The 13,528-nt window shown below is 37.6% G+C and overlaps 2 protein-coding genes across 2 annotated transcripts; one reads left to right on the top strand and one right to left on the bottom strand.

Annotated features, from left to right (window-relative positions):
- Positions 1-427: 427 nt before the first annotated feature.
- On the top strand, positions 428-1,877 carry LOC130983088 (uncharacterized). Its single transcript, XM_057907270.1, has 2 exons — positions 428-1,497; positions 1,571-1,877. Exons 1-2 carry the CDS (start codon positions 1,306-1,308, stop codon positions 1,841-1,843), a joined length of 465 nt encoding a protein of 154 aa, XP_057763253.1. The 5' UTR covers positions 428-1,305; the 3' UTR covers positions 1,844-1,877.
- An 814-nt stretch (positions 1,878-2,691) lies between these two features.
- LOC130980429 (uncharacterized) lies at positions 2,692-6,372 on the bottom strand. Its single transcript, XM_057904111.1, has 8 exons — positions 6,261-6,372; positions 5,985-6,018; positions 5,487-5,568; positions 4,496-4,900; positions 3,715-3,878; positions 3,456-3,589; positions 3,322-3,396; positions 2,692-3,203 (listed from the first exon to the last, which is right to left on the bottom strand). The coding sequence occupies exons 1-8, from the start codon at positions 6,370-6,372 to the stop codon at positions 2,692-2,694; spliced, it is 1,518 nt and encodes a 505-aa protein (XP_057760094.1).
- Between the last annotated feature and the right edge of the window lie 7,156 nt (positions 6,373-13,528).

Here is a 13,528-nt window from a genome sequence, read left to right as displayed (position 1 = left end):
TTATTATATTAAAATTAAAATAATTAATCTGCTTTAAGTTTTTCATTAAGCATGTTTGAAGAGGTAGGAACTGATCTATAAGAGTGGATTATATTACTAGAGAAGCTGAGTAATTTAATATTTTAAAATTTCTAATTATATTTGAAATGGCTCCTGTCGTTACCCTCTAATTTCTCTAATATTATATAAAATAGTATACGGATGTAGTGTATTTTATTTTGTCAGTTTTATATTTTATTGATGAAAAAGTGATGAAATAGCGAATATTTCTGTTCAGATATATTTTCTACTAATCAGAATAAACCGTAGTTTGTCACAAAAAAAAAAAAGAATAAACCGTAGTTAATTTAAAAGAAAAGTCTAAGGCCAGCAATTTTTATATTTTTGGGTCAGTATTTAACCATCAAAACAAAAGTGATAGATCTTTTACTATTAGATATTATTAGATGTAATTTCACACTATTAAAAATACTATTGATAGCCAATTAATAATTATAAAACACCAAAATTGCTGTACCTAACATTTCTCTCATTTAAATATTCTGATAGTTTGACAATTTCAGGCAGATTGGAGTTACAGTCACGGATATAAAATTTGACTAAAACTATAAATAATAGCCACTAGCATCCATCCTAATTTCAATGTTCTCGTCACAAACGAAATGTAAAGGCCCAAATTAAAGCATCAGCATTGCCATTGACCAGTGAGAGCACTTTCCCCTTTGCATCTTGCACGCAATATATTAAGAAGGGCCCGCCACTGAATGAGAATTTCCCAAATTTCAACCTCTGTGTGGGAGAAAAGTATGCGTTTCTAGAATAAGAAAAACGCATTGTGTGGAAATTTGGAAAATAGTCACACACCGCAAGGTGTTTGAACCTTGCATTAGGTTGGTTTAAGAATACTCTAGAATTATCTAGTGATGAGACCGAAAACTTTAGCACTAGTTTACATGACGAGATAAGCCTCAATGTAGTCCCTAAAATTGCACTCGAGTCTTAAAGTAGTCACTGAACTTAAAAGTTCCTCAGAGTCATCTCCAAACTTGCACTCCGGGACTCAAAGTTGTCCTTCCGACAATTTCAGTACACGTGGCGCAACCGGAAAGCTTAGCTGGCAGCCTTGGTGACACGTGGGACTCACAACGGCTAGCTGATGTGGCAGAGTAAACTCTTCCGACTCAATTTGGTCCCTCAGGGTTAGTTAAGACCCTAATCCCCAAATTTGAAGGCCATATTGTTCACTCTACTCTCTTCTCATTGGTGCTGTGTTCTTCTCTTCTCCCTCTCTGAAACCTACCGGTTATGGCTACCATGAGCAATGCAGCTGGGAGTTCGAACAACCCACGATCATTTGGAAGCATCATGAGGAGAATGAACAGAAATAGAGAAGCTCGTTTGCCAGAATGGTGTGCCTGCGGGTCGAGACCGGTGCTCCGGTGGTCGGGGACGGATTCTAATCCAGGGAGACCGTTCCTGGGTTGCCCAAACTACAATGTAAGTATTGTTATTGTTGAATGCTGTATTGGAGGATATAAATTTTGCTGATTGAATTTTCTTTGATGTGCAGACCGTTGGGAAGAAATGGTGTGGATTGTTTTTGTGGGTTGATAAAGTTTTGGAAAATGCCATGCCATGTGATGATAGAACAAGACATTCAATTGATGATGAAGAATGGAAGACGAAGATGGCTTGGAAATTTGGTAAATTAGAAGCTGAAATTAGGGTTCTAAAAATGGGGGGAATTTTGATGTTTGTGTTCATGCTGCTGATTGTAATTGGTGTTCTTGTATTAAAGCTGGATAGACAGCAGAGTCAACTGTATCTAGCAAAAAATAAATGACATGCATGTTATATGCATTCCTTGTTCATGTAGTTGTTCCTATCCTTTTGTTTGAAAGAAATGAAAATTAAGGTGTTTGATTATATGCATACTTCTGTTCCTGGACCTCTTTTTAATGAAATAGAAATGGACAGCACTTGAACTAGTCTTAGATTTGTAACAGAGGATAATATATAAAGAAAAAGCTGAGAAAACTCAATTGAATAAAATCATAATTCATAATTCATATTCATATTGGTAATGTTTGATTCAAAAAAGGCATTATAGAGCCAAAACACCAGCAAAATAGATACAAAAAAACAGCCTGCTTTTCCTAAAATCCCCAACACTGGACAATGTTTTAGGCATTGTAAACAACATCAGTAAAATAGATACAAAAAAACAGCCTGCTTTTCCTAAAATCCCCAACACTGGGACAATATTTTAGGCATTGTAAACAACATCAGCAAAATAGATACAAAAAAACAGCCTGCTTTCCCTAAACATAATCATCCTAATCTTCATTTTTTGTGTCTGGGTGCCTTCAATCCAGGATTGGGCACAAACTTCATGAAATTTGCAAGCCTTGTAGCAGTTCCCTATGTTGCACCTTGCATAGGGTTAGGTGGGAGATTCCTTGATGTATGACTACTTCCTGGTGGGGTAGCAGCAGGTGGGGTGGTTACTGGTGGATTGCTACTTCCTGAAGCTGGTTTTTCACAACCCTTGGCTAACTTTCTTTTTAAAGGGAGCTTTGGCGGCCTAACAGGTAAGGGTAGAACCTATCAGCCAAGAAATGTAACATAGTTAGTAAACTAGGTAAGGATGTGAGTATGATAAATTTAAAATCATATAAGCTCGTGAACCTGTTAAGAGTCATCAGTTGCTTCTGAGGGTGGTTGACTTTGGTCAAGATTGATTTCGGTTGCGGCTTCTGGGACAGGGGCAGCAGAGTTGGCCTGACCTTCACCACCATTAGCAGCAGTGGGTTGTGCAGCGGCAGCCTCTGTAACAGCAGCAGCCTCTTCGACAGCAGCCTTCTTTGGACAGTTCCTTCTCGTGTGTTCTGCTTTGCCACAACAACGACATCGACCTTTTTTATATATTCTTTTCATCTTCGTCTTTAACTTCTTACTCCCACTTGGCTCCTCATCAGCATCTTTTCTTCTTTTTTTCTTGAGTGGTCCGGGCTTGTTTCTAGATTTTGGTGCTTGTGGTCTGTTATATGGTGACTTTTTCCATAGTGCTTGACCTGGAATTGGATTGATATGGAAGGCATATGTGTTGTTATATGCTTCCATAGTCAACCACTGGTGACAGTAGTCCTCTGGTCTCTTACCAGCCCTTGCCAGTGCAGCACACGCATGCACACATGGCATCCCTAAACAACATTCACACAACAATGAAGACAACAACAGTAAGCCTACAACAAAGGTTGATAATGATAATAAGACTAAGACAATGAATTTAAAAAACAGTACCACTCAATTGCTAGAAACCACATGTGTAGAGCCTCTTTCCCAAGTCTACAACCATGTTGGTCGGCCAGCCATGTACTTCGAACTTCTCATAATCTGCGTCACCAGACCACATCAGGACCCAATTTTTTTATTCCTTCCGCATCTTTTCTAACCTGCTGCGTTGTATAGATGTAGAACTCGAGTGTTCGAATTCAGCTTCACCTTATTCCTAGCTATCGATCTCATTGCATACATTCTGACTTCTTCCAAGAGTGTGATAATAGGCTTAGCTCTAGCATCTTTGATCCTGGAGTTGAAGACTTCACAGGCATTGTTGCAGATGTTATCTATTTTAGGTGCATTACTGAAGAATGCCCGGCTCCAAGAGTCTCTAGGCCACTTGTTCAAATACTCCTAGGCTTCCTTATTAACCCTTTCAATCTTTTTGATGATATCAAGGAAGCCATCTTGGCTAGTACACCTTGCACAATCCCAGAGTAGCCCTCTAAGCTGGAGATCCTTCCATTGCTTGTTGAAGTTCTTCCACAGATGCCAAACACAAAATCTGTGATGCACATCTGGAAAAACCTCCTTAACTGCATTTATAAGGCCTTGTTTCAGATACCAAAGAAGGGGTCAGATAGTTGTTATCGGGCAGCAAATCTGTCCCTACAGTTATATAAGTGACATCAAAATAGTCCCTAGACTTGTTCAAGTGACATCAAACTAGTCCCTACACTTATGTAAGTGACATCAAACTAGTCCCTACACAGCACTATTACAGAACATTATGCAGAACAGGATAAATGAGTAACAACAGATTGACAGAACATTATGCAGCATATAATCAGTCCAGAGTTAATTCTGCATATATAGACAGCAACCCAGTGTATTAAGATCAGATAGATAACTACAATAGATAGGTTGACACTAAATAACTTAGAATTCTTAAGTCACAATCACTGTATAAATAAGTCACAATAGATTAATTTAGCAACTATAGACAGCAGCCATGTGTTATTATCATCATGTTGAAACACACCCAATAGGTAACTAATAAGTAACAACAAGTGACTTGTTATAACTAAGAAGTATTAAGTCACAACCAATGTATAAACATCATTTTAAGTCACAATAGATTAATTCAGCATATATAATCAGCAGCCCAGTGTGTAAACATCATTTTAAGTGACAACCTATAAATATTGCATACCTTCTGCATATCTGAGATAAAACAGAGCTTGTTCTTCTTATAATTTCCCAGATCTTGATGGAGTAATTCCAAGAACCATCTCCAGTTTTCAATGTTCTCAATAGGGACAATTGCATAGGCAATAACATATATATGATTGTTTGCGTCTTGGCCAATTGCAGACAATATCTGACCACCATGCCGGGTCTTCAGAAAAGCCCCATCCAAGCCTATGAGGGGTCTGCAACCAACCAGAAATCCTTTTTTACATCCCTCCAAACAAACATACATCTTCTCGAAAATTGGATCATCATCAGGGTTGGGCTGAGGTATAACCCCAACTGTGACAGTGGATCCTGGATTGCTCTTCAGTAGTGTCAGCCCATAATCTCTCACCATGCCATATTGGGCAGCTGCATCACCGTGCTACATCAAAGTTCAAAAAGTTAACCTTGGTCATTAAAGACAATCAACTACTATTATTGACCTAATTTCTAATTATTGTGGAATAAATTTTTTGGTTTAAAAAATCCGACTGAAAATTGTAAGGTGAAAATTATGAGTATTGAAAGTGCCAATCGCCACAGATTTTAGTGTTGTTGATAAATGTTTACTTAGTTTTACATAGTTAAAATGGACTCTCATGCTTTCACCAGGTTCTTTCCTAATGGAGGTGCTAGCTTTAAGTCATGCGATCATATGAGGCTAACTCATAGCTTATTATCAATTTATCAGAGTATTTTTGACATTTTTAATAGAACTCTAGAGATATTTGATAATGGAGCTGATATTATATAAGTGCTGACTATATTTGTATCACATGAACCATTTTCAAACACTAACTAGGTGTGCTTAACTATGAGTGAAGCTATTTATTTTTGGATAAGCATGGACATTCGGAACCAAAATGATTGATGAGAAAAATAGAATCAAAAGACAAAAGGATACAATTGTGCCTACATGCCATAAATAAAATGTTTGAAAAGAAGATCATTGACAAAAACCAATGTACCTGAACCTGCAATTCTTGAGCAGAAAACTCCAGCAAGGCACCTAAGAGTCTCTTCTTGAATATAGGCAATGTTTCCTCATGCCTTCAAGACATTCAAGAATAGTAATAATATACATTAGGACCTTTTTTTTCTATTCGAAAAAGTGTAGTCATTGGAAACTTTTTGGCAAAAAAAAAAAGTTCCCAAAAGTCTTCTATGAAAAGCTAACCAGTATCATAATTGTGTATTCCAAGAGAAAAATAGTTAAATGAAGCACATAAAGCACAGAAGCACATTTCAGCTAAACTTCAGATAATGGCTTATCATCATTTAAAACCATTCATGAATTTTCTCTTCTACAATTTTCATCATCACTCTCACTAATCAGTCAAGTTTAGAATCCATTATTAGAGTTACAAAAAATTTCAACTCCCTAAAAATCTTTACTTCTACTGTGATCATGCAAACTCTGTTAAACAAATACATTGATCAGAGTCATTCTCCTCAAACACATTAACAGTTTGGAAACTCCTCCACTAAGAGCAGTAAACCCTAACACATAGAGAACACATTTTCATATCATCAAAACACAAGAAACACTCCTACTCTACAATTTTGCTTGGCCAAACCATTACGAAAGCCAGTAGTGATCAAACCCTAACACAGAGAACAGAACAGAGGCGTTCATACCCACCAATTACAATCGAAAAAAAAGGCCTGAACTTTGTGAATATTAGATGAACAACAACATCAAAAAACAGAGGAACCACATTTTTTTTTCATTTTTGGCTTACCTCTTTCAGAGAAACAAGGTTGCCCAACTTTGTGTATGAAGGAGAGGAAAGCAGCGATGCTCCAGAGCCAACGTCTTCCACTGAAATCGGTCCGGTTAATGGAGGAGCACATGCGCCATTGGAGATTGACGGAGGGAGAAGAAAAAACCACACTCTGTGTTGTGTTTGTTTTGTGTGTAGAGAGGAGGAAGACAAAACGTTATGGAAACGTTGAGGGAGGAACGTAGTGAACGTGAAACGACGTCGTTTCATGTCATTTTGGTGCCACAGCCAAAACGACGTCGTTTCTGCGAGTCCCAGGTGTCAACGACGCTGCCAGCTAAGCTTTCCGGTTGCGCCACGTGTGCTGAAATGGCCGGAAGGACCACTTTGAGTCCCGGAGTGCAAGTTCGGGGATGACTCTGAGGAACTTTTAAGTTCAGGGACTACTTTGAAGCTCGAGTGCAACTTTAGGGACTACATTGAAGCTTATCTCTTACATGACAGTAACTAACATAATTAATTCAAAAACGCTATTTCTACATTAAAATTAGTCATTAAAATCAATCATCAATATATTTGTGTATAAATATATATATGTAGTTTAATTTATTATCAATATGTATTTATATTCTAACATATATTTTATACTAATAATTGACTTTAATAGCTAATTTTAATATACGCATAGTATAATTATAATTAATTAGACTATAGCATGTGTTTTCTTCCCTCTGCTTATTATTTACTAAAATTAGAATTCATAAATACTTTTGATTTTTGAGTAATACATATGCATAGCAACACAAAAAGAAATACAACTAACATACAGATATAGGTTGAGAGTTGAGACTATGTTATGTGTGTCCTATTATATTTCAGACAAAAAAGTTTAGGGCTATCATTTTTATTAAAATTTGGACCAACACTTAATTATCAAAAAAAAAATGAATAATTTCACATTATTAAAATTACTAATAATAGCTAATTAATGGCTAAAAACTATAAAATTTGTTAGTCACATCCGTCCACAGTGGTGTTTTTCACCTCTGGATAAAGTTCAGAAGCCTCCACCCCAAATGAAGCTTCTATATCAAAGTAAGAGTTGAGTGGCGTAATGCCAACATTAGGTTCCCAGGGAAATTAAAGGAGTCTCTGGCTCTCTGCACACCATAGCATAAATAATCAAAGATTAATCTGTGACTACATAGCTGAGTGTTAACACTTAAGAAATGGTTATATATCTTGTTGTTACTTGTTACTCACCCTGTATGCTCTTAAGAATTTGATCATCTCGAACTTAAATTTTGTGAAGAATCTTGTTAATCTTGTTCTCTACCACACGGACACAAGCTCGTTGAAAGTCAAAACATTGGCAGGGGGTTTCAGGTAGAGAATTTTGTTCAAAGTTCTTGGGTCATCTACTGCTTTGATTGTGTAAGCTGCTATGTCTTTCTCATCCACGTATATTGCTGAAAAGATTATTTTAAGCATGCGTTACTCAAATTCAGCTAGCTGCATGATTTTTTTTTTTTCATACGTCAATGCAGATATATTTGGTATGGATCAACGTATTTGGAATACAAACTTCTATTCTTACATAAATGAAACAAAGTGGATGATAATCTATATTGTTACATCTAACATTTCCATCTCCAAGAATGACTATACTATCCCTAGGAGGAGCCGTGACATTTTGCATGCTGTGACACTGTTGTTAAGAAGTATCCAGCAAAGCAATTAGAGCTGACATATGTATAAGGAATCCATGCGGTTTCGGTGGCCCTCCCAATCTTCACTTTCTTGTAAAAGCTTGCAACCGATTGGACCGCATCATCATGACTAGGGGTCGCAACATGTATCCTATCCGCGGGTATCCAACCCGACTCCACCTGGTCGGACAGGGTTGCCAACCCGATCCGCAGCGAGTAGGGTAGGATGCGGGTAGGGTTATCGTGCGGGTCGTAGTTCGTACCCTATATATGTATATGTTATATACTTATATAAAAATATATTTCAAGTGGATATTGAACCAAAGACCTCTCACTAAATACAAAAGATCCTTAATCATTAAAAGAAGATCATTAATTGATAATTTAATATCTTTTTTTAACATAAAAGCCAGTTCTATTTTAAATTATCATCAAGTTATATAATAATATTGTATCTTTTTTGTAACCCGCGGATAGAGTCGAGTACCCGCAGGTAGGATTAGGGTTGGGATTTTCTCAACCCGTAAGTAGGATAGGGTTGAGTTTATATAAAAATCTCAACCCGCGGGTAGGATTAGAGTTGGCTCCAAACCCCACCCTACCCTACTCATTGCCACCCCTAATCATGACGGTCCATATCGACCCCAAATTCTTGATGGAGGAACTTCTAACAACACAAGAAGAAACAAATTATGTATGTTCTTTCCGTTAAAAAATTCAAGATCACATGATTTAGGTACCTTGGTGATCCTAGCTTCTTTGATGGCGTTTATGATGTTCAGTTAATCATTTATTTGATGTTTACCTATAGTGCATATTGAAGAAAATCTCATGTCCTAAGTTGTTCAAGCTGTGATGTTGATGGTTTGATGAACCAAAAGAGATTAAGAGAAGGAGAAAAATAAGTTCTTCTCATTATTGAAGAGAATGAAAAATCTTCTTAAAAAATATTTGTTGAGTTATTACACTTTATATACTATGTACTCTTTATGTACTCTCACTAAAAAATAATTACAATGATAAGCCTATTATTGATAAAGAAATAATCTAGGTAACACCCTCCCGCAAACTAGAATTGTGTAAATCTAATAATCCTAACTTGGAAACATTAGGAAGAAAAGGTCCTGGTGGCAGAACTTTGGTAAGAAAATCAGCAAGTTGATCTTTAGAACGAACTGGCATAAGATGAATGAGACCAGACAAATGCTTTTCATGAACAATGTGGCAGTCCACTTCAATGTGTTTAATTCTTTCATGAAAGATGGGATTATTGGCAATGTGAATGGCTGACTGGTTATCACAGAATAGAGTGATAGATTTTGCTTCTTACTAGCTTCACAAGTGGCAACAGCAAGAGACCTATATTCAACTTCTGCAGAGGACTTGGCAACTATGATTTGCTTCTTACTCTTCCAGCTAATGAGAGAGTTCCCAAGCATAAAGCAATAATCGAAAACGGAGCGACGAGTATCGGCACAGGTAGCTGACGTAGGATTTTTGCCAGTAAAGAATTTCATAAAAACAGTCGCGTTGTAGATATAGTCTCTAAACCGACAGAAATCCCTTCGTACAAACGTTTTGGTTGTCACAAGTAACAAACCCCTTTAAAATTGATAACCGAGTATTTAAACCTCGGGTCGTCTTCTCAAGGAACTGCGAGGAAGTATGTTCTTATTATTGGTTATAAAGGTTGTAATCGGGGTTTAGAAGGTGATAAGCAAGTGATTTAAATGACGAGTGAATTATGGCAATTAAAAATAAATAATAACTGTAAAACAACTTTTGGCAAGATAAGGGAAATTAGAAGTCCAACTTAGTTATCCCTCTCAACAATAATGAAAGTTGTATCTTAATTCCACTTGGTCAACCTTTACCAGGGCAAAGGAAAGTCAAGGGACTAATTAAATTGACCTTTGAATCCTAATTATTTCTTAAGAAAAGGTTGGAATTATTTAAGTTCAGCTTAATTAGCAAGATAACGATTATCAATTATGTTGAGTTTAATAACTGTTGAGTTACTGAATTCTTAACCAGAACCAAAAGGAAAAAAGTAAATTTGCTGAAATAATAAAAATATCCTTGGATGGGAAGCAATGGCAACTTAAATCAAAGAGAACAATCAAAGACTGAAAATACCTCAATTATCATTAATTCAAATAGCAATCTGTGACATGGAATAATTCATAAATCAAATTATAATAATCAATTCAAATGTTGGAATAAATAATTGTAGAACTAAAATAAAAGAACATTTAAACCTGGATCCAGAGTTACTCCCAAAACAAGAAGAAGTCCTAAATCCTAAGAGAGAGAGAGAATCTCTCTCTAGACTAAATCTAAATCATAGAAAACTAGAAATTGGCGAGCTCTCCAAATGGATGCATTCCCCCACTTCTTAACCTCTGGTCTATGCCTTCTGGACTTGGATTTGGGCCAAAAAGGGCCTCAGAACTCGTTATGAGCGTTTTCTGCAATTTCTGGTGCGTGGCCTCTGTCACGCGTCCGCGTGGGTCACGCGGTCGCGTCATTCGGAGCTTTTCCTTGCCACGCGGTCGCGTCAGTCATGCGACCGCGTCATGTGCGTTCTGCTTAAGGCGCGCAGTCGCGTCAGTCATGCGGCCGCGTTGCTGCTGATTCGTGCTTGGCACGCGATCGCGTCGTCCATGCGATCGCGTGGATACCAGTTTCCTTAAAGCTCCGTTTTGCTTTCTCCTTTCCTTTTAGTATGTTTTCTTTTTCATCCTTTAAGTCATTCTGCCTTAGAAAATCTGAAACTACTCAACACACTAATCACGGCATCGAATGGAAATAAAGGTAATTAAAATAATTAATTTTCAAAGCTTAGGAAACATGTTTTTCACAATATGACATAATAAGGAAGGGAAAGTAAAACCATGCAATTAATGTGAATAAGTAGGTGAGGGATTGTATAAATCACTCAAATTAAGCACAAAAGATCTCATGAAATATGGGTTTATCAACCTCCCCACACTTAAACACTAGCATGTCCTCATGCTAAATCCAAGGTAAATAATTAAGGCTAAAGTGATGGAATGTCATGCAATGCAACCTAATTTAAATGCAACTACCTAATGGGTCATACATCATGCAACTCTAATTTATTCACTCATATATAAAGCTTACATGTAGCAAATTTTAAGCACAGATATATGTTGATGAGTGATTGAACCCTCACTGGATTTTGTGTTTACTCTCTAGTCACTCAGTGTTTATTGAGTTTATTCACTCTATTTTTCTTTTTATTCTTACTTTCTTATAGCTTTGTTTTTCATCTAACCAATCAACAATTATAGAATATAGTCGTACCAAAAAATCATGAGGTCTTAATTAAGGTTGTAATGGGGTCAAGGTAAAGGTAAGGATTTATGTATAGGGTCAAGTGAGCTAATAAGTGAATCCTTAATTAGACTAAGATCTCACCTAACATACATATTCAGCAAGATAAAACTTCTTTACGTATTTTCCATATTATCCCACTTATTGTTTACATGCTCATGTTTCACTTTTTATTTTTATCCCATGTGCATTGTTTTCATTGGGGAATTTCTTTTTGTATCCCCTTTTATTTAGATGCTAAATTTTTTTTTAATGCACATGGTAATTGAATCACTTTGATTTTCTCATGAGCATACTTTCCAAATTTATTTTTATTTCTTTTTAACTTTCCTAACACTTTATTTCTATCACTCATGTTCCCAAAAGGCTTCCCATATTTTACTCTATTCATAATTTTTTTTATCTTAAGCTAACCAAGGATTCACTTGGAAATTTATTTTGTTTTTCTGCTTAAGGCTAGTAATTTGGCTAAATAGAATAGAGGGGTTTTAAAAAGCTCAAGGGGGCTAACAAGGGTGATGTAAAAGGTAGGCTAATTTGGGGTGAGTGAGCTAAAATCAAATGATGGCCTCAATCATTCTTTTGGTATGTATCTACATTCTATATTCTATAATTGGACATATAGATTAAAGCAAAGTAAAGAACATCAGAATAAAAAGAAGCGAAACACACAGGAATAAAGTTATGGTTTGAATGCAACCATACAATCAAGCTCAAGACTCACAGGCTGTGTGTTCTCTAACTCAAGCATCATATATCATCTATATATTGTATGCAGGTTTAGTTAAAAATTTCCATTATTCTCATAAAAAAAATTATTTAGGGTAGCTTTTAAACTTTTAATGTTCCTCCTTGATGAAATGTTGTCAGCTTAACTACATCATGTAATGCTATATACAAGGTTTATGGATTGGAATCTGTTATGTTCACTTTCTTAGCTTACTTCCTTTTTATATTTTTCAATTTAGACTATGCTATCTTATGTTAAAAAAGTAAACTATACTAATTAATCCACTAATAGGTTAGAATTGCAAACTAAACTAAATAACTAAAATAAACTAAATGGCTAAAATATGAACTAAAAATGCAAAATGCAGAAATAGAGTAGAAATACATCAAAGTAGCAATGTATAAGTACTCAGAAAATAACAATAAAAAGGAAGAATACAGAAAAATATCCAAAATAAAAGAAAAAGAGATGTAGTGGTTCACCAAAATAAAAACGCCAGAGATGGCGACCTCCCCACACTTAAAATGAAGCATCGTCCCCGATGCTCAATCAAGCCGGGTGTGAAGGAGTGTCATCACTGGTAGGGATGGTAGCTGGGGTCTCCGTGGCGGTGGTGGGCTGAGAGTCTGGCTGCTGTAGAGGGGAGACTGACTGGAGTGGGATCTCCGGATCTGCAACCTCAAGCTGGGGCATAACCTCCTGATGCGGGGCAGCCTGCTCTGTGGCTGCCTGCTGATGAGTCTCCTCCTGGAAATGAGTCTCTGCCTGGGAATGAGGCTCCTCCTTGTGCTCATCCTCCTCCTCTGATGGCTCTGATGGAGTGTCGGGCTCGGAGGGGATGTCGGCGCCTTATCTGATCATCAGCTTCAGATGGGAATAGCGTCGCCTGCTGCGGCGCTCCAATCTCTCATACCGGCACCTATTACGGCGCTCCATCTGATCAAGCTGGCGGAATAGACGGTGCACGAGGCAATAAACTGGCTCAGAGGCGGGTGGAGGTGCAGTGGTGGCAGTAGGGGCAGCTGTGGATGAAGAGGGTCCAGCAGACGGAGGGGCTGTCTCATCAGTAGCAGTGACAGGTGGTGGTCTGTAGCCCAAAGCAAGGAAGTTCCTGCTGTGCGGGATGATCTTCCTGCAGTCTACTGCTGGTGGTCGCTCATCGGCATCCTCCCAAGGCACATCAGCCTGACCGCCTAGCCGTGTAACCAGATAAGGAAAGGGGAGGGTGCCTCGGATGTGGGCCCTGGCCATATAATGCCGGATAAAATGATGCAAGTACAGGTCCTTACCCTCCAGCACACACTAGAGGAGGGTAATCATGGCAACCGGGATCTCAGTCTCATGAGTACTCGGCATCACATAGTTGCTCAAGATCTGATGCCATAGCCGAGCCTCATCATTCAAGTACACTCTCTTGATCCCTCTAGGCATAGTGGTGTTCTGACCCATCTCCCAAGGAACAGCAGGGTCGAGAGCTATCCGTGCCTTCA

Source organism: Arachis stenosperma, chromosome 5, assembly GCF_014773155.1.
Source record: "Arachis stenosperma cultivar V10309 chromosome 5, arast.V10309.gnm1.PFL2, whole genome shotgun sequence".
In the NCBI taxonomy this organism is placed as follows: domain Eukaryota; kingdom Viridiplantae; phylum Streptophyta; class Magnoliopsida; order Fabales; family Fabaceae; genus Arachis; species Arachis stenosperma.
Note: the sequence above shows the minus strand (reverse complement) of the source record. Positions and strands in the feature narration are given on the sequence as shown.